This window comes from Meleagris gallopavo, chromosome 14 (assembly GCF_905368555.1).
Source record: "Meleagris gallopavo chromosome 14, MGAL_WU_HG_1.1, whole genome shotgun sequence".
NCBI classification, from domain to species: domain Eukaryota; kingdom Metazoa; phylum Chordata; class Aves; order Galliformes; family Phasianidae; genus Meleagris; species Meleagris gallopavo.
In genome coordinates, this window is record NC_139417.1 from 2,275,036 (window position 1) to 2,300,007 (window position 24,972).

Sequence of the window (24,972 nt, forward strand, 5' to 3'; positions counted from 1 at the left end):
GTGCGGTGGGAGGGGCTGGAAGTTCACCCCGTTGTTTCTAATATATGCTTTTTGAAGCACGGTAGAACGAAAGAGCATCTACACCCTTTTGTTTCATAGTGAAAAGCACCAGCGTGGTGCCTGACAGGCGTAACTTGGATTTCTCTCCCTTTCCTTCCACCCTTCAGGGACGTGGTTTTGTTATTTCTACCCTTGTCGGTTGGAGACCTTCAGTTATGAAAGTGAAGCAACAAGATTTCTTGGCTGCTTTCAGTTCCTGTAGCGTGGGGAAATGTTTTCATTTGTACCTCCCATAATACTGGAGTTTCACAGAGATTTTTCCCTTTCGTTAGCCTTACTCAAACTTGATTGACTGCAGTGTTGTTCGATAGCAGATTACTTTCTCTGTTCGCTGAGCGTAGCCCTGTGCGTATTTATTTGATTTCTTCTAGTTTATAAGTACCAAGTTTTGCCTTGGCAAAGTCTGTCTGGGGAGAAGCTGTAAGTATCAGGGTGCTTTTCTCAAAATTGCATCTCTCCAAGCTTTCATATTGCCTGCTCTATCACCAACTGCCCTCCTACCCTACCGTGCAGCAAGCCTTGGTGCAGACTGCGAGGTGCTCATCAGGGCAGTGCTGGCCCTCCTGTTGCTTTCCCTTGGCAGAAACCTTTTTTTTCCTGGAAAATGGCTGCTTAATGTAGCTTGGCTACCTGACCCTGATGTGCAGCACCATTATTTTATCATATTGTGATGTAAGAGATCTGAAAGAACAGGGTCTGCTGCCAGGCTTGGCATGTTTGGTTGGAAAAGCAGAACCAGATCATCACCAAATCAGCAGCAGTGTTTGCCAGGCTGTTTGCGGCGCATTGAAAGAGGGGGACTCTGCATCTGTAAGACCGTGGGTGTGATGGTCAGGGCACACTGAGCCCTCTTGTACTGTGCCCTGACTGCTGGGAGGGCTGTGGGACCCCCAGCTGCTGGAGGAGCTGCAGCCACAGAGGAGTTTTCTCAATAGTGGTGTCACACTAGAACAGGTTGTGGATGCCCCATCCCTGCAGGCATTCAAGGCCAGGCTGGATGTGGCTCTGGGCAGCCTGTTCTGCTGGTTGGCGACCTGCACATAGCAGGGGGTTGAAATGAGATGATCTTTGTGGGCCTTTTCAACCCAGGCCATTCTATGATTAGAGTGCCTTCTCTGAGGTCTCTGCCACCAGGAAGCAGAACTGGCTGGAGGGGATGAGGGAAGTATAATGCATGCTCTCAGCATGCACATCAGCCGTCATGAATCCTCAGTATAATTGTAACAGCTAATTATCGTTTTAAAAGAGCTGTAAATCTGGGCTCCTTGAGTAATGTGGACCACATTGCGTGTTCTGTGGCCGTGCTGTTGTTGTTTTGAAGCATCCTTTATTCCCATCCTAGCACTCAAGGGAGGATTTTTGCTGTACTTTCCTGTTGGCCAGGCCCCTTCCACAGTTAGTGCATCTTTGGCAAACAGCCTTACTCACGCTGACCCATCTGCCTGCACCATGGGATGAGAGGGTTAGGAGCCTGCTCCTGCCTCGGCCTCCCGCTGTGCTGCTGCTTGTGGCTCTACCAAAAATGTGCTTTTGACAGCAGATCTGCCTTGATTTCCTTTTGCCTGCTCTGGGCCTGGTTGCATCAGCTCTGTAAGTAATGCCAGGCAGTGAGGGGTGGTTGTGAGCACAGAGGCAGGAGCTGAGCTGGCAGTCACCTGGTGCAATAGGACTGGGGGGTCCTGGGGGGGTGCCTCATTGCATCTTTTGTAGCAGTTGCATCCGAGAGACTGTGGTGCTGATGGAGGTCTACAGAGATTCTGTCTTTGTACTGTGGTTTGCTGTCACTTTTTGTGAGGCTGTGTATAAACTGGCTCACTGAAATGGCATGGGTTAAATATACCTCCTTTTGGAGGGTTATCCTTGGTGCAAACCCAGGAAAGCACAAGCTGGCACAGCCAACACGGTGCCTATCGCCGAAGGCAGAGCAGAGACAAAATGTTGTGTGAGGCTGAACAGGGGATGGTTTGAGCCAGTATTGCTGCCCGTGTCGTTGAACCACGACCTCGTGTTTGTGGATGCTGCTGCATGGCTTGCTTGGTCTATCTGGCTCTTATATCAGTCCAATGGCATTGTTTCCCCATCTAATAATTTGAATATTACTAAGTAATGTAAACAGTTCTTTCCCTTTCTTCTGAAAGGGAAGAACAAGAAACTCCAGGTCTGCAGGCTGCTAAAGATCACAGATGGCAGGACTGGCTGCTGACAGCCACCATAGCAGGGAGCGCCACAGCCATCTCCGCCTGCCTCTGTCCTCTCAGTGGAAGGAATCCATTTCCTTGCAATTCATCCCTGTTAAAGAAAAGATGGTAGAGCTTATGGAGGAAATCCTGGGAGGAGGGAGGCGCTTTTCACAGCAAGAGCCACGTGAAACACAAAGGGGCCGGCGCCGAGGCTTTCATGGCCTGCTTCTGCAGCAGAGGTGTGACTGAAGAGCCACACAGTGGTCATGGAGAGGGGCTTTGTCACACCTCCACCTGAGGCTGCCATGTGGAGGTGGTGCTGTGCATGCCCGCGTGCAACCACTCTGCTCCTCAGAGCTCACCTGCTGTGCCTTTGACCTGCTGCATGTAAGGAAACGCTGAGCTTTGGAAGCGAGCAGAAACAGGATGTCACGTGCTTTCCTTTGAGATTTACTGCCCTAGCCGTGCCTGGTGGTGACTGCCCATGCCATCTGTTCCACCAAACTGCTGCACTTGGGTTAGTTTGCTTTAGAACTCGTTTGTAGAAGCACGTGAGCCCCAGGTCTCCTCTCCTTGGTGTTTGGGCACGGCCCTGCCTCACGTAGCTGGCTTGGTGGTAGAGACCACACTCGTCTGGGCAAGGTGAAGATGTCTGGTCTGTAAGTAGAGTTCAGAACCAGCCAAGAATGAGCTGTCACTGATAAATCCACCCTTTACTGAGGTAGAGAGGAAATAAGTTTCAAACTGATTGATGTGTGAGATAAGTTCCTAAACCACAGCAGCTGGATTAGCTGGAGCAGATCTGAGAGCATCAGCGCTAGCAGCATCGTTCTGTGCTGTGCTCTGCTGCAGCTGGGTGTCCTTCCTGCTTGAAGGCCTGGCTTTGGCAACTGCCAGGAAGTCCTCGCCTTTGCGAGGTGGGAGGAAGTGGATGAGATTTTTAGCTCTCTGTTGAGGCATGTGCCTTTCCCATCACTCAGCTTGATTAGGGCAGTGCTGGAAAACAGAGCCTGTAATCATTTATTGGCAAAGCATACTTTGTTATCTAGATACTTTCTGAGGGCAAAGGAAGCCTAGCAGACCAATTGTGGCGATGGTTTCCTTGAGCAGCACAGAGCTTTTGGCAGAAATAGTTGGGATTAAACATTAATTGCAAACTGTTGTTCAGGAATGGTCCTTGCTGTTTATAGGTTGTGGTGTTCTCACATTTCCAGTCGCTCTGAATAGTGTTAGACAGCACAGTATGTTGGAAAGCTTTATGTTAATCAAGAGCAAATACCACATTGTTTGCCCACCCGTATTGACTGTTTCGTTTCAGAAATCATTTGAAGCTTGCGATTTTGAGCATATAGAACCATGACAATTAAATTAACTCATGCCTGAGAGGCACCATGGGCAGTTATGGATCTCACATGTCCCCACGTGCCTTCCCCAGTTGGTGGTGCTTTTCTTCCATGATGCATTTTCATTGCCCATGGCTTACTGTCACGTTATTTATTGTACAGGTTGTGCTGACTTGGTGTTCTTACGGTGAATTACCCGTTTCTGGAAACCTACCAGACAAGGAAAACATGTGGGGAGACCATCGACAAGGCAACAGGACGGGATCATTTCGGTAAGCACTGCAGTGTACAGCTTGTTTCTGTCATGCATTTAATTACACTAAGCAGTGGGAACTTTCTGATTGCCATTGTGCACATCCTCCTGTTAGAGGGCAGTTTTGGTCAAAGTTGGGAGGTCCTTGTGGAGCCAATAGGCAAGTTAAGCTACGTGTAGCTTTCTGCATTTTTATGAAGCTTTGCTTTTTTCTTTCTTTTTTACTGGCAGTTGCTTTGAGTGTTTCTGTTCCTTCTCTACAGCACCTTTTCTAGTGATATTTCATTTAGGTGTTGTAAGCTGAGGTGGTGCTGTGCCATGTGAATAGCCACTGTTAAGACCCAGAGGAGAAATGCCTAATAGTGTGATGTAGATTCTCATCAACTGCAGTTCTTTTTTTAACTTCAGAAATTCTGTCAGTTTAATTGCACCTGGGATTTTGTGTAAACTTCACTTTAATCTATTCCATGAGATGAGGTAGACCAGAATATCCCCGTGTGCTTGGCCATGCTCCTTCACAAGGGGTTTTTGAATATCCCTGGAAGTGTTGTGAAGATTCATGTGTCTCTGACCTGCAGCATGTGATGTTTTTTAGCTCACATTCCCTTGCTTGTTACTGGACCCTCTGTTTGCAATGGGGCTCTGGATAGAAAAAATAAAGTGGAGACACAGAGTTAGAGCTTCCCTCCATTGCATGTAATTATTTCATCCTTTGCTCACATGTCCACCTCAGTTACTTGAATATCAGCATGATAAATGTGCTTCCTCCTGGCACACCATAGGTTTCTGTAACAAGGATATTTCAGATAATTGTCCAGCTGTAATGGCTTGAGAAAACTGATCACACGAGTTACAAAAAACAATGTCCTGCAGAACCTGTCTTAATGTTGTTGCTGGGAGAGTGATCGTGATTTGTGGCCCTGTTAGTAGTGCTGCTGTGCTGATTCTTAAGTGGATTTCATTGGCATTGTTTTTTACTGTGCTGGATGGGGAATTCTAACCTTGAAGAAAGTAATTCCTATGTATGGTGGTGAAGCAGGGGCTTGCACCTTAGTAAATCTATATGCAGTTTGATTACAAATGTGCATTTTGTTGATGAGTGATTCTATGATGAAACTCAAAGAAGGACTTGCTGTAGCTGCAAAGGAAATGTCCACTTATTTGGGTGGGATTTGGTGTTTCTTTGGAATTATTTACTATTAGGTTTATTTACTATGCTTTTTTTTTTTTTTGAATGTAGTGGAGTAGAGCTTAGCTCTACAGGTAGCTCTCAAAAGAACAAAAAACCCCAAACATTGGGTTTTGAAAAACTGTATTAAGAGGAAACTTCTTCCTGAGCGGTGGTGTACAGGGATCAGGAGAGCTCATGGCTATGTGATTGTGACGTTGGTACAGGACAGCCTGTCTTTAAGCATGAGTGCAGGATAATTGCACACGTTGATTGTGGGCATGCTCCTGTGAGGCATCTTGAGTCTGAACGGACAGCTGTCAGTATTTTGTTGGTTTAGACTCCAGCACGAGAGGCAAAAAAGAGTCTCAGTAGCGTGTTACTTGAGCATGTTTGGTAGCCTTTGCTTCTGTGTGCCTCGTGACAATGTGATACGTTAGCTGTTCATAATATTGCCCAGAGAACTTAAGCTCAAGTTGTTCCTCCCAGGCATGTGCTGGTGGTGATGCTCATAAACAAACACACCAGCTGGTGGAACCTTGAACACAGCTGCGGAGCTGTGTGCAGTGCAGGACTATGTGGATTGCTACCATCATTAACCCATTAATATTGCAGGTATTCCCTGTTGAGTGCTTCTGGAAATTGTGCTGAAATGGGAGCACCCAAGTTTACTTTCTCACATCTGTCGTATGCTGCCTCATCTTATACTGCCAAACATCAATGTCTTCTGCGGATCTTAGACTGTTACATCACTCTATAAAAAGTTTAGAGAAGAATGTGCTGCTATATAGATTTCAGACTCTAAGCACGTTATGAATAATACTGTCTTTATTTCTACAGTGGGAGCCAAGAAGAAAGGTTTGCTCCCGGGTGGAACAGGGACTATCCTCCTTCCCTTGATAGTCTTGCTCAAGAAAGACACTCTGGCAACTTCTCTGGCAGAGAATCACTTCCTTTTGATATCCAGGCACTCGCAGGCCTCCTCAATCCTCAGTTTGCCAACAGAGAGGAACCTTCTTTCAGCTTTGGAGCTAGAGATGGACCACGTAGTGACTTCAGAGGTGGGGAGGGGCACCACGATTTCAGGGGCAGAGACTTCCCACCGTCTGACTTTCAGAGCAGAGACGAGTCTCAGCTGGATTTCAGAGGTAGGGAGCTACCCCCTTCTGAGTACAGGGGCAGGGATATGTACTCCGGAGACTTTCGGGAGAGAGAAGGGCCACCTATGGACTTCAGGGGCGGGGACATTCCTCCAGTGGACTACAGAAACAGGGAGACGTTTCGTATGAACTACAGGGACAGGGAAGCTCATAGTATGGACTATAGGGGTAGAGATGAGCCTCCGTCAGACTTCAGGGGAAGGGGGTCTTTTGATCTGGACTTCAGAGGTCGAGACGGATCTCATTCAGACTTCAGGGCGAGAGATGTGCCCGAGTTAGACTACAGGGGCAGAGACCATTCCTATTCAGACTTCAGAAATAGGGATGTACCCGATTTGGACTTCAGAGGTGTGGGCACCTCTGATTTGGACTTCCGAAACAGAAATACAGCATCGTCAGATTTCAGAAATAGGCACAGGTCCCGGTCTGATCAGGACTTTAGGAGCAGAGATATGCCTCCTCCTATGGACTTCTCAGACAGGGAAATGCCTCCTGTGGATCAAAGCCTTGTAGATTTTAGACGCAACCAATCTACTATACCTTTAGCAGAAAGAGAGGGCTCTGGTTTAAACGCCAGCAAGAGAGAGGAGCCTGCAGTTGGTCTGGAAAGAACTCCTTTTGGTAGTCAGAAAGGTGAATTTCAACACTCGGAAGCACCAGCCAGAGAAGAGGAATCCCTTGGATTGGGTCTCAAAGACAACGCTTCACACAATTTCCAAAATAGCCGTGGACCTCTTCCTGCTCTTCAGGACCAAGAGGAGCAACCTCAGACCTTTGCTAACAAGCAGCAACAGCAGCAGCAGCTTTCTGGGGGGGAGCAGCAAAGATCCAATTCTGATCTTGGGTTAAAGGGTGAAGATGACCTGGATTTCCTTGGAAGGCAAGATACGGACTACCGAAACATTGAGTATCGTGATGTGGATCATCGGCTGCCAGCGTGTCAGCTGTTTGACTATGAACATGGCAAGTCATTTTCAGAAGGAAAACCCAGCAAAGATTCTAGGCCCTATAAGAGCCTCCAGGTAGGTGGATTGTGGATTTGTGAATTGATGTTTTTCTTGAACGTGTGTTGTCCAGTGGGTGGAGGGAGCTGGGAGGGACCCTGCGTATGACATCAGATCTGTCCTGAGTGTCTGAGATTAGCCTCTTGCTCCAGGCCATTTTGTGGTTATGCTTTCTGTCTTAGAAATGTTTTCTTAAGAGAAATGCAGTTTATCAATTGAGAATTGTTAAATGTGTACAAGTAGATCTGGTTCAGAAAGTCCCCAATTTGAAAATGACCAGACAAAGAGAAGGAGTTATGAGAGAAGTATCATATAGAATATCTTGCTTTCTCCTGGGCATCTGCCTATGAGAGCTGCAGAGAGAAGATGCTGGGACATAGAACATCGTAGAACAACAGAGAAGATGGACATAGAACAGTGCAGCTGTTTACCTTCAGAATCAAGTAGTTAATCTGAGTTAATGATAACTACTGAATTAACAGCTACTATTGAATTCAGGCAGAGGTTTGGTTTTTTTTTTTTTTTTTTTTGCTTTTCATGTTTTAAAAGCATGGAGATGTATCCAAGACAAGGATGGCCTCTTGGTATTTCAGTTCATTCGAGTTGTGTATATTGTAGGGAGATGCTTCCTGGACCTGGATCTCATTGCACAGCGTGATGAGCATGCAAAGCTCATTATGCTAATGTTGCAGAGCTCTCTGAATCTTAAACAGTGTTATGGTGAAGACATGAGCCATACTGCTTATGAGCCTTTGTTTTATTTTGTTATGGTTTGTGTGAGTTAGTATGTCTGATTGATTAAAAACCAAAAGAAAACATTTTGATTGTGTGAACCCAAGGACCAAGATTACCGGACCTGCCCTGAATTTGTGAAGCCAAGCAAGCTCATTCGGCTGGGAGGAGTGCCTGAAACTGCCACGAAGGATGATGTAAGTAGGTTGTTCTTCATCCAGAATTCACTGCAGGACTTTCAAAACTTCTATGCAATGTTTCTAAACTTAGCGTTTTCAAGCCTGGTGAGTGTAATTCAGACAGTCTGTCATCTTCCCCAAGGAAAATCCCAATATAGAAATGATTGCAGTGTTATTTTCTTATCTGATTATTCTGCTTTCTTGAGGGCCTGGAAATGCTGATTATTTTTTTTTTTGCAGTCACATATGTGATGTTGGTGGGTGAAAGCCTCGTCCGCCAGACTCTTTTTAACATGCCTTCCTTCCAGGGTTACTTTATATAGAGACAATATTTTTATTACTTCTGGTATTATGTTTGGAGTCTGGAGGACATTTGTGTTTGAGTGAACTTCTTCTTTCTTGGTTACTTGAAACTGCTAAAATGAGATCTCATGAAGACGAAAAGATGTCTCCTGCTCATTTGAGTTGGAAAAAAAAATATCTAGGCTACAAGGTGAAAGAAGTTATCTTTTCAAAGGCTTCCACTTCTACTTAATTTTTTTTCTTTGGTGACAGCTCCAGACTGGAGAACACCTACACACAGCAGTTTTTGCAAGGTTTAGCTGTGGTGATCAGCTCTTCTGGGGCTTAATACTGAAATCTGGTTAGTAGAGGACTCTTGGCAGAAACTGTCCGTTGAAGGCAAGTAAGATCTCTCTGACCTTAAATTAGGATGAGAAGGGAGCTATATGGCTGCAAACAGCATGATAGAACAGCTCTGAGCAGTTGAGGTCTGGTGTAAATAGTGGTTGCTTATTTAAACAAAAAAACAAATGATCAAATATTCCCCAAAACTCAAAAAACAGTTCTCGGGTACTGTGGGAGCTTTATCAGGAAAGCGTAGCTGTTTATAACTGAGTTAACAAAAGATGCCTTAGGGGAAAAGGATTGTACACAAGCAAGGATTTCACTTTCTGAGGTTTTGTTTTGGACACTGAGTGGATCCTGGTTTTCTTGTAGATTCTCAATGCTTTCCGAGGGCCGGATGGGATGCCTGTGAAGAACTTGCGACTGAAGGATTACAGTTCAGGTGAGGATGCTTTGCCAGTGCTTCTGGTTTGGGGTTTACAAGAGGGTATTTTTCACACCAATATATACCTCGCTGGTTTCACTAGAGTCACCGATGCTGTAGTTACAGATATTTTGGAATGAAAATGCCCACTGAGTTTTGTATTTGGCTCTTTTGTCTCCAGAATTGGTGGCTGTACTCACCGTTACTTCAGAGCTTACATGTGTCCTGGTGCTTCTAGCTGTAGGAGCAGCAGGAAAAAAGCAGCAAGGCTGTTTGAATAGCTACCAAGGGTAAAAACAAGAAAAACAAAAAACATTAATTCCCAACAGATTTTTTTTCTTTTAATTAATATTATTCAATCCTTTTGGATTGTTCTCAGACTTGTTTCTGAGATGTGAGGCTGTGGAACACGTCCTGCACAAATAGTGTCCCCATGAATAGTGCCCCCCTGATACTCCCTAATGTTTCTCCTTCAGTAACATGAAACTTCACCCTTCTTAAATATGAAAAAAGAAAAAAAAAAAAAAAAAAAAAAAAAAAAGAGAAAGCAAGTTTTGTAAGCAAATATCCAAATACTGGGCCAGAATGCCCTTCTCATATCAAAGAATGGAGTTTTGTTGTACGTCTGATCAGTGTATGTAGGATTCTGAAGAAAGAAATGCTTTACAAGGCTGCTTTGTGTGTTATGCTGGAACAAAGATGCGTGGTGGTAGGAAACGAGGGGTGAGTCTTGGAGAGAGGTTTGGGTTTTGCTAATAGGGAATGCCTGGAAACAGGAGGACCATCTAAAGTTACCTCTCCTGTTCTGATGGTAGCAAATAGCTTCTGCTCCAAAGTACGTTTCTGTCATTTTCCAAAGAGAGGAAGAACGGCAGAACTGTTTCCATTGTCCCTTTCTAAACCAAGGAAAGCAGAGGCTTCTACTGTCGTCAGTGCTTTTCCATATTACCAGTACGGGTTGCACGTGGAGCAGCCGGAATCCTTCATGTCAGTACTTTTATATAAAGGCTTCCTGAGTGTTTAGTAGCTGGGGACAGAAACTGGGGCAGTTGGGTATTTCTCAAGTATATTTTTGTTTCTGGAAGCTGTCAAAGGAGATTTCACAACCTTCTCACGAACCTTTGAACTAAAGAACACTTGAGTTACATAATCTGGTCTGGCCCAACAAACATGGCTTAAAGGGCACGATCTTTCTTGCTTCCTTTCCTCTTTGCTAAACACAGTACAGCGTGGCTGTCAGCCGTGCAGCACTGAGCACAACCTCACCATTGCAGCAAGTTCACTTTTTGTCCTTCTCAATGTGATTTGCCAGTTGCTGATTTTCTGAAACAAGCAACTTCTCAGTAATAAATCACTTGAAGTGGGGGTGTTTCTGTAAGTCTCTTCCTTGCGTTCGTTGCTACAACTTAGTACCAGAGCTCACTGCCCTCGTTAGAGAACCACTGTGTTTTACACATTCCCAGTTTCAGAGGTGATCATCTGAGAGGTGGTGTCTGGTGTTGATTGTGGAAGCCCTCACGTCTGCTGATGGTCACATATAGAGTGAGAGCTGCAGCCCTCCTGGTGTCTCTGTAAAAGCTGCATTCTGTTTCAGTCTATCTCAGCAGCAGCAGATTTTATTTTATTATAAAGTTTTCCCAGCTTGCAAAAGTCAGGGGATGAAGAACGAAGTTAAAACCAGCTCACATTTTGTGAGCTATTTAAAACCAGTGTTTAACCTTGTCCTTTCAACATCAGTAATTTAAGCACTGTAGTGCTATTCTAGGTTATATTGATGCTTCAAAGACTGTTTTGCATCATGTCCTGAGGCTGCAAATGCAGCTACTAATTTAAACAGCTTTCTGATCCTCGTTACACAAGATGGATGTACATCTAGGACAGAAAAGCTTCCTGGGTTGTGTAAACGTTTACTTGAAATTGGGTAACTAGAAGCTGTAGTAAACTTAATCCAGCTTTTCACGTGAGATTATCCTACAGAGAAACGTGCAGAATTGAGTTCATCTGGACTTCAGATAAGCTAAGGCCGTTTGAAACTAGAGGCCAGTCTTTTGCTGAACGTGGCTTTTACAGTGGAGTGTGGTGTAAATGAAGAGTTAAAAGCAAACCTCCTGGATTGCTCATGTCTCTGATCCACCTGGCTGCCTTCGTGTATGGGTTCAGTGCCGCCACAGCAGCAGCCTGGCTCAGAAGAGTGGCTTGTATAATTCTGAGCGCTGTCCAGAAATGTTAAAAATAACATTAATCATGTGTGCATGTACTTCATGTTGAGTGTGGTTGGGAGGGAAGAATGCCTGCAGCTGCTGGAGAACAAAACCAGCCATAACAAATAGCACGCAATTAACTTGAAAGAAGCGAGGTTCAGATCAGTTTCACAAGGACACAATGCTTTTCATAAAGATGATCTCAGCAGCTTCAATGCGATGATTCCACTGGGTGATCTTCCTCAAGGCTCTGTTCTGAGGGAAAATATATGGTTGGCTTTTCTGGGGGGGGGAAATAAAGCAGTTCTTTACAAACACCTTTCTTTTTACATACTGGAAGTGCTGAGGGAAGTGTGTTTTCTCTGAAGGTTGTGCTAAGCCTGGAACGCTGTTCTTAGTGTACCTGCTGGGGTTTTGATATGCATGCAAGCTGTTTATTCTTTAGATTGTTTCGTCTCTGAAGTGCACAGACTGTAACAGTTTCTAGATTTTGAAAAGGTGGCGAATGGAAAGACCTTAAGAAGTGGCACAGTTTTTCTGTTTGAATCAAAGAAGCAGGTATTTGCAGACAATCAGAAAACATCAGAGTGGAATTTCACTGCAATACCCAGTGCAATGTTATCTCGTATTTCCTTGTGTCTGTGAGCTGTCTCAGATCTTTTGAATTGGTGCCTGTACGTTTGGACTGAAAGTAGCATCATCGGTTTGTTGGGGGGAAAAGGGTTTCTTCCAACATCATGTTAAACGTTGGCAGAACCATTAGGTTGTTGGCTTAGCTTCCAGCTTCTCCTTTCAAGTGTGTTTGAACCTGTCTGATTAATCATTACAAAGCATAAACCCGGAGGTGATGGTGGAATTTTGCCAAAGTCCATCACTTGCTTCAGCTTCGCATCTCGTGCCTCTTGCTGCCCACTGCTGTTGCAGAGCTGCAGATGCACTGCTTCTTTGGTAGGTGCTAACAGTGCTGACTTGTAGCTGTCTGATAAGCTCCTGTTGGTGCTTGTGAGCTCCCCAGCTGGAAGTTCCTCCCTTTGATTTCAAGGCTTCCCAGTGGTCCTCTTGCCACAGAGCTGTTAGTGCAGTACAACAGCACCAGGCTGTGGGTCCTTCTCTGTCAGTCTGGGAACTTAGAATCATAGAATCACAAGGTTGGAAAGGACCTACAAGATCTTCCAGTCCAACCATCCTCCCATTACCATTGCTACCACAAGCAGCTTGTGGCAGCACTGGTAAAAACTTGATGCTGACACCTTTTGGCATTCAGGGAATCTAATATGTACACACTTTTGATTGTATTTTATTTTATGTGCTGCCTTGTTCTCATCAAGCTCTATTTTTGATTTTCTGACTAAATATCAGACATAAGCAAAATCTGAGAAGTGATTCTGAGTGTTTGATGTGCACAGAACACTTTGTGAATGCATACATATGTCCCAGAGAAGAGACTATGCAGTGCTATCTTTATCCTAAAGCTTCTGCCGAGTTGTTCTCCCTTCGAGAGATGCTGCAGTGGTGGCCAAGTAATAAATGAAAGCATGAGGCGTGCTCTGGGCCCTCTGCTCAGATTGTTTTCCTGGATGCAGTCTGCAGTTGCCAATCTTGGAACGTGCTGTCCAGCCAGGATTCACAGTTGGAAAAAGCTGTTTAGAGAAAGTGAGCCTTTGTTGGCAGCACATGAGGTGTTCCTTGTGGACTCTAGGAGCACATCTGGGGAACTGAGAGGAGTCTTTGCTGATCTGGGAGAGATGGAGAGCAGCATGGCCTGAGAGGAGCTCGGCGGCTTGCAGGGAGTAGGTGAGCTGGGCTACAGCTGGGGGCAGTGGGGGTCTCCCCAGCCCTTTTGTGCACCCTCTGTGTTACTGCAGCACTTCAGAAATTGGGTGATTTGGGTTTGTTCGTCCCTCTTCTGAGTATTTACTTTAGTTTAGCAACGTCTTCATGGCGACTGCCTGCTCAGTTCTGAAAAGCTGGTGTTCTATCCAGTACCATTGGCATCAGACATAATTCATTGCTGACTTAGCCACCTATGTGCACTAGCATTTATTTATTGTTTGAGATCTGTGGCTCTTATGTTGTAGGTGCCTGGAGCTGAGCCCCGTTCCTCTCTTTGCTAAACTTAATGCAGTTTTTTCTAGGGCTTTGCCAAGGGACTCTAACTAAGCTCTGCCACACTGGTACCCTGTTATGCATTTTAATAATTAATATTTTAAAATTTTAATATTAAGAAAGCCTTTAGGTAAACCTATTAAAAGTACTTTTTGGTTTTCTTCATTTTTTTTTTTTTCCTCAAGTGCAGTCATTTTTTGTCTGTATCAGAACAATGAATCACTGTTTGCAGGAATATTCCAAGTAGACCTTGAAATTTAAAATGGCATTCTTTACAACATTTAATTTTAGTCAAACTTATAATTTAAAATCCAGAAACGTGTCCTTTCTGATGGAGAAACTGACACAGATCTCAAATGATGCACCCCTCCATACTAGAGATAAGGACTCCGTTTTCTAGGGCTGGGATGCAAGGCCAGGTGAGATCTGATCAGGGAGAGTTCTCTTCTCAAAGCAGAGCTCTTGTTGTGCGTGAGAGCATGGCTGTGCTTGTGTCTGGCCCACCTGTAGCTGAGCCTTAGGTCCCTCCCAGTCGCTGTACATCACTCAAGGTTGGGGTGGTGATGCCCTAGGAGGTCAGGACTGCTGTGAAGTACTTCAGTGCAGCTTCCAGCGGAGCTGAACTGCTGTTCTGCACAGAGAGGGGATCTTTCTGCAAGCGTGCAGCCATGCACCTCCATTCTGAACCTAGCTCTTTAGTTTCTTTACAAGGCTGACGCAGTACTCTCAGGCAAAGCCCTTGGCAGGGTGGTTTTGTGGCCAGCTAATGGCTTCCTCATGAAGACAGCTTGTACCGACCCTATGGAGTTTGATTAGAGTAGATCTCACAAAGGCTTACATCCTTCAGTTTGCTACAAGGAACATGCCATGGAATGACGTGACATGTGTCTAATACGTGGTACAGAGGTGCCTGTTGTGTTAATCATGCAGAACACAGCTTGGCTCATCATTAAGGCTGGCACTGCAGCACGCTGGGAGCCTCCTGCTAAGGCTCAACCAGGTCACCTGCTTATCACCAGAGCTCTTCGTTCTGAGGGGCTTGTCTTTGAGAAGGTAGGGAAATGCTGTCAGTGCTGAGTCTCGTTTGTAGCCGAAGTAGCCTGACCAGGACTGAAAAAGCACCTAGCTGGAATTACTCCGTGGTCATTGATGCCAGTCTTCATCAGGTTTCCCAGCTGTGTGGGTTGTAGGTTTCTGGCTAGTCTTGCCTAATTTCAGGGCAGAAGTGTGTTGCCTCTTACAGGCAAAAGGCATTCTTGCTAGACTGTCTTCACCTGTGACGTGATGGCTCAGGAAGTGAGAAGTATGACTGATGAAGTTTGTGTTTGCAATAGTGATCGACCTTGGTTCATGATTTACAGCATGCTTAATAGAGAAAGCAACAAACAACCATCCATAAAACATGATCACAGCCCTTTTGACGTGCACAGTCCTTCTCTGTGACTGCTTTTAGAAATATGCTCAGCTTTTGTTTGTTCATTTATTTATTTTTTTTTGCATCTCTAATACAAAACTTCAAGGCTTCTCACAGCATGCTGACTTCATTGGATTAATTGCTTTTCTGAGTCGTTTGTGCTAAGTGGCAGGTGCTGGAGGCCTACGTACACATCGCCAGCATTTTAGAACCCATTTCTTCTCTGTAAAACCTCCCCAAGCAGGCAGCTTCCAGTCCTCTCATGGAGTCCTGTGATGGCCCCAACATTCCTTAGATTCCTCAATTCTGTACAGACATCACGTAATAATGTGTCTCTAATAAAGTTGTAATGTCTTATGTTGTGGGTTTTTCCTCTCCTCACCTCACTAGTGTATGGCTGCTGCCCTTGTAGGCCAAGAGGACACCATTTGGTGCTCTGAGTGCTCTGTCACAGTCCCTGTAATTTATGGGGCAGTGTAGACTGACCACATTTTGGGAGCGTGTCTCAAGCAGATCCTTTCTTCTGGATGGAGGGGGAAGGATGGACCGTAGCGTCATACCTTTCACAATACAGCTGCATTTCATATTTTCTGGTTTCAGCGTTGTTCTCTTGTGCAGCACTGTCATCAGTGAGTGCATGAGAGTATAATTTTCTTATACAGAGGGACGAGATGAAGTGACAACCTTTTTTCCAGGAACCAGGTGTTGCTTGTGTACACTCAGCCTTTGAAATGAACTGGAGACATGGCTTTTTGTGGATTATTCTATTTATTATTCAACAGCAAGCTTTTCTAATACAGCTCTTCAGCTTTAGTATCTCTGAAGACCAATTTATGTGTGCAGAAAAGAATCCTGACAAATTTATGGGAGCTTTGAATCTACCAGCTGGTATTGAGAGCGCTCTTGCTTTTGGCTTCTGAGTGTGTGTGTGTGTGTGTGTGTGTGTGTGTGTGTGTGTGTGTGTGTGTGTATGTTAGCACAGATTGATTGCTGGCTGCTCCTTGCGGGGTGCCCTCCTGATGTTCACACCCTGCAGTCAGCTTCATTTTCCCTGCTCCCTGCAGCTGGCACTGCACTGCCTCGCTGCACGGTGGGACTTGTTGTGTGCACACAGTGCCTAGTCAGGAGGTGCTGGCTTCTTGGAGGCTTTAGGTGTATCATACCTGCTAATAATAGTGCACTGTAGCAGTACAGAAATATGGAGAAAACCCTATATTTCCTAACGTTTTCTTGAGAAGAAGTATTCACTTTTTGGTGTGGATGACTTCACAGGCTTCCAGGGCCTCCTATCTAGGTGACCACCTTTCCTTGGACACAGGAAACGTTTCTGTGTGGGGTCGTGGGCATGCTGCCCAAACCTCTCACAAATGAGGTAGTTATTCCTGTCAGCTAAGCAAAAGCAGGTTCTTTCTGTGAGAAGTGTGCAAATCCCAGTGTCCACAGCTGTGAAGACCAGTGTGTGAGACTGCAGATCCCTTGAAGGATAGCAGAAGTCATAGAATAAAATAGGATACTGGAAGTTGGAAGAGACCCATAAGGATCATCACGTCCAACTCCAAGATGACTTGTCAGCCCATGAGAGAAGTCCTTCATATTCACCCCACACTTTATGCTGTTGTTGCCTTTGAAAGTAGTGCAGCTTTCTTTAACACAGATTAAACTCTACTGGGGATTACCCTGTGTTCTGTTCTGCCGTGCTGTCTCTGGGAAGAGTAAGCACCATCATCCTTGCATCAGAGGCTGGCTTTGCTCAGAGAGACACCGTCATTATCTTCTTCCCTCAGGCTGCTGGCAGATGCAGGCGTGAGTGATGGCAGAGCAAAGGCCCCCAGCACATCTGCAGCTGGCCCAGCTGTAAAGTTACAGCAGGTTGCCAAAAGACTGTGTGCTAACAGAGCTGCTTTAATAGGAAACCACTGTTGTTCCTTCCTTCCAGCTGTAGAGAGACTCTTCGTACTGCAGCACAAGGGACAGGAGTTTTCTAGCAGTTGTTTTCGAGAAAGCAGTGACATTTCACTTTGGTTGTAAGGTTTCCTAATCCCCTACTCTGGTAAGGGAGGGTGGTAATGTGATGCTGCATGTGCATTCCTAGAACCGAGGAGCTGGATCAGCTTTCTTGAGTTGGATACCTTTGCCATGTTGCCATCATGCCTTCTTTCCCAAAGTATCTTCAGTTTGGCGTAGACCAGAGCCACTCTTGTTATGTGATCTTTTCGTTTGGCCTCCTAAGACTCCAGAGGGATATTTCTGATGTCTCCATGCTGCTTACAGCACGTATCAGAAGAACGTTACGGTTTTGTTTTATTTAGATCTTCGATGTTACAGACTATCATGAAATAACACATTGCTGTGTATCAGTTGTTCAGCAGAAATTTTGCCTGTATAGAAGCAAGTCTTATTTTAAATCACAAGTCTTTGATATTTTTATTCAAATCCAAAGATGGTAATTTTAAGTCACGCATTCAGGATTTTTAGCCCAACTGTGGCATGCTAACAAGGACCTGCTATTTGTTGTCAAAATTCCCTTCACTAAAAGGCATGTTTAAGAAGCAAAACCTCCCTTATTCAAATGTTTGTACAGCAGCTTCCTGGAGCTTTAAATTTATCCTTACTCCTAAGCATTAGGAGATCACTGTTGCTTCCAGTGTAGAAAACAACCAAGCACGCTTTGGAAACATTCAGAAAGGATTGTGCATACGCAGAAGCACGTCAGGGGGAACCAACTCAACCACTGTATGAGTTCAAGTGCTGGAGGACTGTTGCATACTCCTGTTGGAATGTTTATTTGGGCAGTGTAACAAACTCTCCAGCAACATGCTGATTTGATTTTTTTCGTGTGTGTTTTTGACAGCGAATCCATGTTGATCACAAATATTTCCAAGTCACACAGCATTCCTTATTCCATTCTACCCTTTTTGTAGATCCCCTCACAGTGGTTTTGTGATAAACAGCAAGTGAAGGATCTAATTAAGAAGATACCAAACCTCGTATCTTCACGTGAAGCGTTGCGAGTGAATTTATGCCACTCGAGTCACAAAGCCATGCTGTAGTCATTAGCAATGATTCTGCTTTGCCACTGTGATTGCTTTGGTTTTATCACTAAGACCTGAAGAGTGCTGTTGGATGCCCCATAGCTCTGATGTGCAGGGAAGGACAGCTTCCCTTGGGATGCCTATTGTGTCATTCCCTGCTCCGTCCCCATGCGTCTGCCCAGACCCCCTGTCCTGCTGCTGTTGGATTGCTGTGTTCTGATGGGCAAATTGTGTGTAGGCTTCAGAGGGAAAAAACTGTGAGCTCAGCAGTGGTGGCACAGAGAGCTGACCCAGCCCTGCAGAGGAGACAGGGGGAGGCACGGCAGCCAGCAGCAGCCTCTGCAGCCCACCTCAGGGTGCTTGGTTTGGTTTCAGAACTTGTCCTCTGGGTAATGTGATCATTGCCAATGGTGGGGAAAAGATAAGCAAATGTTGCATTGTGAAGGTGCGGTGTAGCAGAGCTGCTGATCTGCCGGCCTCCATTTCAGTGGGTTTTCCAGCACAGTGTGAAATGGAAGGGTGCTCTCATGGAACTGTGGCAGCAGCTCCAGGCCTCCCTCTCCCATCGTTGCTGTGGCCCTGACGGAGGCCAGCCTGTGCACTGCAGCACTGCATTTCTGTGCAACCCAACCACGAGACTGGAAAGCCTGGAGCAGCTTTCTGGCAGGGCCTGGGGTTGCCGCTTCATTGTCTCTGTGTGATGCATGGGATGGTTCTGCAGCATACAGACTTCCGAGCTCAGTGTTTCTATCCAATTGCCTCGCATCTAGTGCTGAGCTCACTGGTGCCATGCTGCATTACATCTATGTCTGAAGCACTCGTTCCCTTCATCAGGACTTGGGTGCAAACTGCCTCTTGTGGTGAAGAGTGCAAACTTCTGCAGTCGTGCTTTTGGGCTCTTGGGATACCCTTACTTCATATGCACATAGGAACAAGACAGCATCCCGAGCCTGGCTTGCTGATTGCAGCAGCTCTTGAAAATCCTCCCTGTGAGCAGGAATCAGGAGCCTAGAGGCTGACAGCATTCAAACAACTCTTTTCTAAATAGGAGGGAGAGAAGTGGCTCTGGATTTGAATAGGACTTTAAAATGCACTACGTGAGCCTGCGTTCCGTGCCACAAGGCAGTGGGTGCCTGCCCAGAATGCAAACCATGCTCCAGCAAGGGGCAGCACTGCTCCTGGAGAGCAGCTCTGCTGCTGAGCAGGCATTGCTTTGTTGTCCCATGCCATGGAGTGTGACTGGAACTGCCGAGCACTCTGGGAGCAGCTCAGCAGATTTGCTTTTTTTTTTGTCACTTCTGCCATCTGAAGCTGTACATCGAGTTCCAGGTGCCCACTTCATGCAGTGGCTATAGCTGCATTCCCCACTGATGATATACTGCCAGCCGGCCTCTTTCACTGAGCTGAAATGCAGCACTCGTACATTTCCCTCCTGCACACTCGTATTGGCACAAATGATATGTGGTAGGGAAATGAACTCCTGTGTGAAGTAGAATTGGAGCTGGATTCAGATTGGAGTCCTGTTTTAGCAGTAAATGTGCAAGGAATGTGGTGTTAGGTGTGTGAAGAGCTCCCGGAATAAAACACAGTAGGGTTTGGTGATGGAATAGTTTTGTACAGTCTTGTCTCTGAATTGGTTAACTTTGAAGATGGTTAAGAGAAGAAACAGAAGGAAAAATGGGTGAGTGCAGCAAGTGACCTTTGGAGGAACTTTGGAGGGCCATGGAGGCTGTGTTCTGGCAGACTGGAATGCCTTGACAGGGAGAGGTGTGTGTGGGTTTACGTTGCCATGGAAGGTTGAAGCAGTGGTAACCAGATGCATACCTGGGCTGAATGTGTCTGTGTTAAGACATGCATCTTTAAGAGGGAGAAGAGCTCTTCCCCTGCACAGCTAGGTGCTTAAAATGGTGCAACTCACATACAGGACAGCTTTCCTCTCACCCCTAACCAGGAGCAGGAAGGGGGAACCAAGCTTTCCCCTTGCTGTGTTCCCGTGCAGAGGCATGCCAGCCCACAGTCATCTGGAAAACACTGTTCTGGAGAGAGGTGGCCTTGGCACGTGAAGAGAGAGGTTGTGACTTTAGGTTGTTGCTCAGCTCTTCTTGGAGCTCCTTGCAACAGCAAGGATGGCTCTTAGGATGGCCTTAACTTCTGTAGTGCTCACCCTGCACTTTGCTGCGGGCCAGAACGTTTTGGTGCAGGTAACTGGAGTAGAAATCAACAGCCAACTGAAGGGGCAGCTTTCCAGGAAGCAAGAAGAGTAAAGTCTCTCTGGTTTCTTGCATCTGGTTTCCTGGGGGAGCACCTTAAGCTCCCACACCCTCTTAACTAAACGTGCAATAACATCTATTGGAAATAAAATGCCAGAATGAGAAAGCTGAAGTTATGATTCCTGCTCCACTGTGCTGTTCAATAATGCAAGAAATGGACTTCAGAAATGAACAGGTGTTGGAGGGAAAATAGCAAAGGTAATAGAATCATGGTAGTTCTTTCTGAAATACTGCCCAAATTAAAATGCTGGTCGTTTGTGTGAAATACATTCACAGCAAGGTGCTTTGGAATGACTTACCAACGCTTGCTTTGGAGAGCACTGTCCCCAAGACAGTACAAAATGTGAAATGAGCATGGAAAATCACTGTGCCTTACAGAAAGAAAAAAATAGCGATTATTTCTTGCCCTAAGGAAGGGTGTGCCTGTCACTGGGTTGTGTAAGGGGAAGTGGGAACGCTGCACTATTAAAAGTCATGATAAACTGCAGTTAGTCATCACCCAGCTAGTCCCTGATTTCTCTCCTTTTCATTTTGAGGCAGAGGGGTGGTGGTTAGAGGGTTTGTCACTGGAGGGAGAGGGAAATTGAATATTGAATGTGGCTTGCTTTATGACAAGGCACTAACTTGACTCCCGTCTGTATTTAAATGCTGTCCCCAGGTTACGACTATCGCTATGTCTGCGTGGAGTTTTCACTCTTGGAAGAGGCCATCGGATGCATGGAAGCCAACCAGGTTGCTTTACACTTCGGTCAATGCTGCTAGAAGATTTAAATTTTTTTTTTTGTTTTTGGTGGGGTGGTGGAAAGCCAATGAGGTTTTGTGTTTTTTTTGAACCGTTCAAAGGAGGATCTGTTCTTGCATAATACACAACGCTGTGGTTTAAATATTGTTTCTGGAACTTTGTTAAAGGCTTAGAAATGCCAGTGTGAGAGAGCTGCCAGACACTGAATGGTCCTCCCTCCTCCCTAGCGTATGTCAGCACACTGGCTGGATTCAGGCTGGGAGCTGACGGGCTCCTCAAGTAGGTTTTGGCCCTGATACTTTTGTAGTCACACTGAAATGCAGTAGGAAAGAGCTCTGCTAGCATTAACTGCCTCCCCCGGCTGTGTGTGTGCGCACACAGACACGTGTGATTGTAGGTGAGCGCTCTGGTGTGCAGCTCTGAGCTGACTTTCCATATGCCTCATGCGTGGGAAAGGTTCTTAATTGTGCATCTCCCCCATATCTGTCTTGTCCTTTGCCAAGCTGGCGTTGCAGACATGAGGACTACCCTATGTTCAGTTGCACCTGGTAAATCTGAGCACTTCCAGTCCTTGAAAGTGCATGATGGATTAAATCTCCCGTGAAGAAGTTCCCAAGAGGAGCCTGCTGTGACCTGGTATTAGAGGCTACAGCTGTGGGCTACTAGACAAAAGTGAGATGCAGAACACTTGTTAGATAAAAGATCATTTCCATTTCACACCAGCCTGTCTGTGCCTTGGAACTGCGGGTGATGGCTCACCCAAGAAAAACCACAAACAATCGATTCCCGTTTCTTTGCTACATCCCTCACATCTCCTCTCTTGCTGCCTTCTTCCTCCTAATTTGCCTGAGTAAGAATTGAGATCAGTTATCAAAAGCCTTTTTTTACCTGAATCCCGCGTCTCGCTGTCATGGGAGGAGAGTCACGAGTCGGATTCCGAGCTGTGCAAGTGCACAAATGTGCTTACACTTAATGAGTCTTCACAGCTGGGGTTTCAGAGGTCCTACGAAGCGCTTGCATTTGCCTCTATTTTCAGTTACAGAGGTATTGCAACTTAGAAAAACGTTTTGCAGAAATAATTCTGTTGCTGGGAAAGAGCCTGGCGCATTCCTACAAGATGGTGAAAGGCGGAGCACAACTAGAGAAGGCTCCAGAATTATTCATTGCTTTTTACCATCAGTAACAACTTTTGTTTTCCCTTCAGTGTTGCAACAACTCCCAGTTTATTATGTTGTCACTGAGAAATACATAATTATGTGTGTCACTCCATTTAACCAAATGCCTCTGCACAGTCTCTCCCTAGCTCTCGTCACATGAAATGATGTCTTTCTGTGCAAGTGCCATCCCCAAATACACCGAGATGTGACTGGCTGCTGCAAATGCTTTGAGGACAAAAAGTCCCAGGCTCTGCCTGCTGTCAAAGCACCTTGTCGATTTAAACACCAACAGCTGCAGTGGTGTGGAATTTGGGAATTCCTCCACTTCCCGTTGTTAATGTCTCCTTTCCCCCTTCTGCTTGAGCATCCTAATGTATTTGGGCAGGTGCTTGACTTAGATTAGGTCCTTTGCTACAGCAAAGAGCCTGTAAGCAGCAAGCCCTGCTGAACGGAGTACCTAAAGATCACCAGTAAATCTGTGTGCACTGAGGAAGTGCTGACTGGCCTTCAACCAGCAGTCAGGGCAGACCTTCAGACTGGGTGATTATATACCCTTTTTCCTTTTAATTAAGGAATATATGAATAAAGGTTTGTATCTGGCTTGCTGCCAGGGAGGAAGCTAACTTTTAAGTTCTCGGTGAAACCCAAATAGAGATGTTCAGAAAGGGAGTGGTGTGACTCAGTTGTCCTTAGACGATGGATAGCCCATTTTAGAACCTTCCAGGGTAGAGGTGTAAGATCACCTCCGTAGACTGGGAGTTTATGTGGATTTTTACAAGCTGCAAGACCCAAACCTGTGTTAGCTAGAGCTCAGTCTCTCTGATAGTTGAGTTATTTTCAGAAGGTTATCGACTCTTCCTGTCAAATTTAATCACTGGTGACAGCATAAATAGCAAAGCAGTGTCAGCCCACAGTGACACTCTAGCAACTCACTAGCCAGCCTGCCTCTTTTTCAGTTTTCTGCAGGCTAGAAATAAATTTGTTTCGCAGACATCGCCTTTTTGATGCACTTTAGTGCCTATTAAACTGTTCCTGCCTAAGGAACAACTGTTTTCCTCCCTACCACCCTGTAGTCTTTAATTTCTTTGTTGGAAAATCCTTTTTATTTTATTCTGCGTAGACCATTCCCAAATTTGCAACCTACAGATTTACCAGGTCCAATACCCTCCATTCAGTTATTCCACCATGTCTATGTGCCCACTGAGATCCAATGGGGTAAATCTGCTGCAGCAGGAAGCACACATCATCTGTGCTGTCCAAATTTTGCAAGAGAGTTTTATTCCCCCTGTATTAATTGCCACAGCTCAAGGAACTAAAATAACTCCTGCCTTGTTGATTGTGGTGGTGGCAATTTATCACAGCTCAGAGGGTCCATCTGTCGTATGTGAGCTGTGCTGGATTGCAGTTAAGGGGAGCACAGAGCTGGCTGCCTGCTCCTCTGCCCTGGTAGGACAGTGTGCCTGTTGTTGTTTTGCAGAACGTGGTGCAGCACTTGTTTCTATTTCATTCAACCTGATGGTTATGGTGATTCTGTTGGTCTTCTGTTACAAGTTGGCTGTGGTTTGACTTTTAACAAGGCCTTCTTTTTGTTTGTGATGAGCTGCTTTTCCTTTTGGGGGGCACAAATATTTTAAATGGAAAGTGGGATTTCTGTCTGCTAAGTCATGCAGTTTATCCCCCAATTAATCTTTTCCTCCTTTACTCTCGGTTTGAGATGTTGCAGTGCGTTTGTCCTTTATCTTGTGTTTCCTTTGCAGTCAGGCTTGGCAGGGCTGCAGGACAGCAGTGTTCCTGCCTGCGGGCACCGCGTTGCTTCCTGAGGGACAGCTTCAGCAGCTTGTCCCACAGCTCTCTGTGTATGTGTGGATTCCTTTGGGTACTTGAATTCTCTCTCACCCTCCTCCTCCTTGTAGAAGAAATGCACATAATGACCTTGCTCTTGGGTTCAAGAAGGTGGGTGGGATAAAGGAAGTTGCCTTTGTGTACCACATTGCATGTCTTAAAGGCAGCTGATGGAGGAGAGGCAGGGAGATGCTGCTGCTTGCTGCCTGGATGTGTGGCTGTTTTCACTGAGGTGGACCTGGTTGTTACATTGATGGAATTGGGATATTTACTTGTAGCTTAGGAGCAAACGATTTGTCTTGTTTGACTTCACAGTAAGCATCTCCCAAGTCCTCTCAGGCCCCAACCCTAGCAACACTAGTGGAGTTTTTACCTAGCTTTAGTTGCTGGTAACTAACATCTTTCTAAATCCTTTCCTTCTGGGGAAAAAATGGGAGAGCTGTAGCATGAGCTTATAAAAATACCTGCTATATGTTGTTGTGGGGGTCTCGAGGAACATGCAGGAGTGGCTGCTCCCAGCCTTGCCCCATGCATTCCTGGACTGCAAGCAGCACCTGTCGGAGAGCAGTTTCCCTGTCTGCCTGCTGAGCACAGTGGTACCTCTTTTCCCTGCTCCTTTCTCACAGGACAGGGGTATTTTGTGGGTGCTTGCTTTAATTGAGCATATTCAACCACTGTGCAGTTGGGAACAACAGTTGTGTGTTTCTCCTCCTCTGCATCCCCTTCTATATCCATTCACTGCAGTGCTTTGCATTTTGTGTGAGCACAGCTTCTGGAATAGATGAGCCTTCACAGGCTTTTTTGCTGGAGCTGTTGGTGTTTAAATCCACGAGGTGCTTTGACAGCAGGCAGAGCCTGGGACTTTCTGTCCTCAAAGCATTTGCAGCAGCCAGTCACATCTCGGTGCCTTCCCAGCTAAATGCAGAAGGAGCTTGTTGTTCTCCTGGGAATGCTTCAGACTCTGGAGACCTGTAGCTGTGTGTACTTATTGAGAGCTGCTAATGTGCTCAGTGAAAGGAGCACTGTTGCGATTTTAAAGAGAAAACATGAGTCTGGATGCAAGAAGTGATTGTTATCC

At 45.7% G+C, this 24,972-nt stretch overlaps 1 protein-coding gene across 1 annotated transcript in view; it reads left to right on the forward strand.

Annotated features, from left to right (window-relative positions):
* RBM6 (RNA binding motif protein 6) overlaps window positions 1-24,972 on the forward strand; it is a 54,208-nt gene that overhangs the window by 550 nt on the left and 28,686 nt on the right. The window contains exons 2-6 of the mRNA XM_085236233.1: window positions 3,746-3,855; window positions 5,845-7,186; window positions 8,008-8,097; window positions 9,079-9,148; window positions 20,812-20,885. Coding sequence (XP_085092359.1) covers window positions 3,812-3,855; window positions 5,845-7,186; window positions 8,008-8,097; window positions 9,079-9,148; window positions 20,812-20,885 — 1,620 coding nt within the window. The 5' untranslated portion in view covers window positions 3,746-3,811. The remainder of the gene's footprint in view (window positions 1-3,745; window positions 3,856-5,844; window positions 7,187-8,007; window positions 8,098-9,078; window positions 9,149-20,811; window positions 20,886-24,972) is intronic.